At 51.6% G+C, this 2,013-nt stretch overlaps 1 protein-coding gene across 1 annotated transcript in view; it reads left to right on the top strand.

Moving 5' to 3' along the window:
* Window positions 1-2,011, top strand: part of Rad51d (RAD51 paralog D) — a gene marked incomplete at its 3' end in the record, with an annotated part of 25,529 nt that extends 23,518 nt beyond the window's left edge. The window contains exons 7-8 of the mRNA XM_023719858.1: window positions 1,437-1,604; window positions 1,934-2,011. Coding sequence (XP_023575626.1) covers window positions 1,437-1,604; window positions 1,934-2,011 — 246 coding nt within the window. The remainder of the gene's footprint in view (window positions 1-1,436; window positions 1,605-1,933) is intronic.
* Window positions 2,012-2,013: the final 2 nt, after the last annotated feature.

The raw sequence follows: 2,013 nt of genomic DNA, 5'->3' as shown, positions 1-2,013 counted from the left end.
TTATTTCTTCCTTAGTATATAATTACTGAGTCAGGGATACATGTGCTTTTATTTATGTATTTGTTTTGAGGCGGACATCTCACTGTATGGCCCACACTGGCTTTAAACTCCAAAGTTCAACTGATGGAGCCAGTGAGAGAGCTCAGTGGACTAAGTGCCTCCTTAGGCTTGCGCAGGAACCAGGGTTCGATCCCTGGCACCACATGCCATGCTGGTCCTGCCCCCAGGCATGCTGAGCCTGCGACCAGGTGGGCCCAGTGGTGCACACCTGTAATCCCAGCGCTGGGGAGGCTGAGAACCGGAGGATTACAATGAGTCTGAGCTGTGTAGTGAGACCCTGTACCAAATACATAAATCTAAAAAAAAAAACAGTTAAAAAATAAAAAAAAACAGTTAAACTGATGCTGAGGCCTCAGCCTCCCAAGTAGCAAGGACCACAGGTGCATGCTGAGCTGCATGTTTTTTTTTGTTTGATTTTGGTTTTCTTTTTCATCTTTTTGAGATAGGGTCTCGCTATGCAGTTCAGGTTGGCCTTGAGTTCACATTGTAGCCCAGGCTGGTCTTGAACTCCCAATCATCCTCCTGTCTCAGCCTCCCCAGTGCTAGGATTAGAGATGTGTGCCACCACACTCAGCCCAGCTATGTGCGCTTTTAAATGTCTAGATATTACATGGCTGCAATTTGAAGAAGTTAATACCAGTTGTACACCCACTGGCAGTGTAAAACAACCTGTTTCCCTATCCTTTTGAGGTTTTTTTTGTTTTTGTTTTTGTTTTTTGGTGGAACCAGGGATTGAACTCAGGCCCTTGCGCTTGCAGGTGAGCGTGTATATCTACTGAGCTAGCTCCCTGGCCCCTTCCCTATCCTTTTGTTTCAATGCAAGGTCCCAGGGCTTCCTCTCCTGGCTTTGAGATGTTTATGAGCATCTGCTGAGTGCTGGGTGCTGCTATGCTGGGTGCAGTGAGGATTCATTCACGCTGCTGCCCCTGCCCTGCAGGGGCTCCTGACAGTCACAAACCTCCATGCCAGCCTGGGCAGGGGGGCACCAACTCCCGAGGAGAACTCCCCTTCCAGAAGTCCTCTCACTCGCACACACAGACTCATGCCGGGTTAGACGTGGTCTGTGGATGCCTAGTATATCCTCTGTTGGGCTGGGAATATCATAGGTGCAAATCCCCCACTGGCTTCCCTTTAGGAAACTGCAAATAGGACAGCCGTTTCCCACACAAGCACCCCTAGTTGGAGTCTGAGGCACTGAAGTTTGGTGGAAAGAGGTGGGTACAGGTCAGCATCTCCAGGATCTAGTTCCAGGCCTGCTACTGAGTTAGAGAACTTCGGGGGGAGGTCATTTCTGCACACTGTACTTCCTGTAGGATGAAGCCCTAGGAACCGGGGTCCTGTATACTAGCATCACGCATCTGTAAGCCTTTCCCCAGGTGACCAACCACATGACCCGAGACAGGGACAGTGGGAAGCTCAAACCTGCACTTGGACGCTCCTGGAGCTTTGTGCCCAGTACCCGGGTTCTCCTGGACAGCATCGAGGGAGCAGGCACGTCAGGCGGGAGCCAGCGCGTGGCCTGTCTGACCAAGTCACCCCGTCAGGTGAGCAGCCCCAGGGAGGCACCAGGGCTGTTGGGCACTGGAGGCTGGGTTTCTGGCCCAGGTGTCTTACTGGAGAATTCTTGAGCTAGGGGTAGTAGTGCAGTCCTGTGACTATGAGCCCAGCATTTGGGAGGCTGAGGCAGGAAGATCACTGCAAGTTTGAGGCGAGGCTGGGCTACTTAGTCCAAAGCCAGCCTGAACTGCATAGTGGGATCCTGTCTCAAAAAATAAAACGAACAAGGGATTCTTTGATGCTGAATCCCTGTGACCCAGGAGTACCTACTTGGGTTGCTTCTATCAACTTTCCCTTCCCTTCTGTCTTCTTCCAGCCAACAGGGCTCCAGGAGGTGGTGGACCTTGGGACCTTGGGGACTTCAGAGCAGGACCCTGTGTTACAAGGAGAGCAGAC

This window comes from Octodon degus, unplaced genomic scaffold, assembly GCF_000260255.1.
Source record: "Octodon degus isolate 3935 unplaced genomic scaffold, OctDeg1.0 scaffold00072, whole genome shotgun sequence".
Classification (NCBI taxonomy): Eukaryota; Metazoa; Chordata; class Mammalia; order Rodentia; family Octodontidae; genus Octodon; species Octodon degus.
This window is presented reverse-complemented; position numbering and strand designations above follow the sequence as displayed.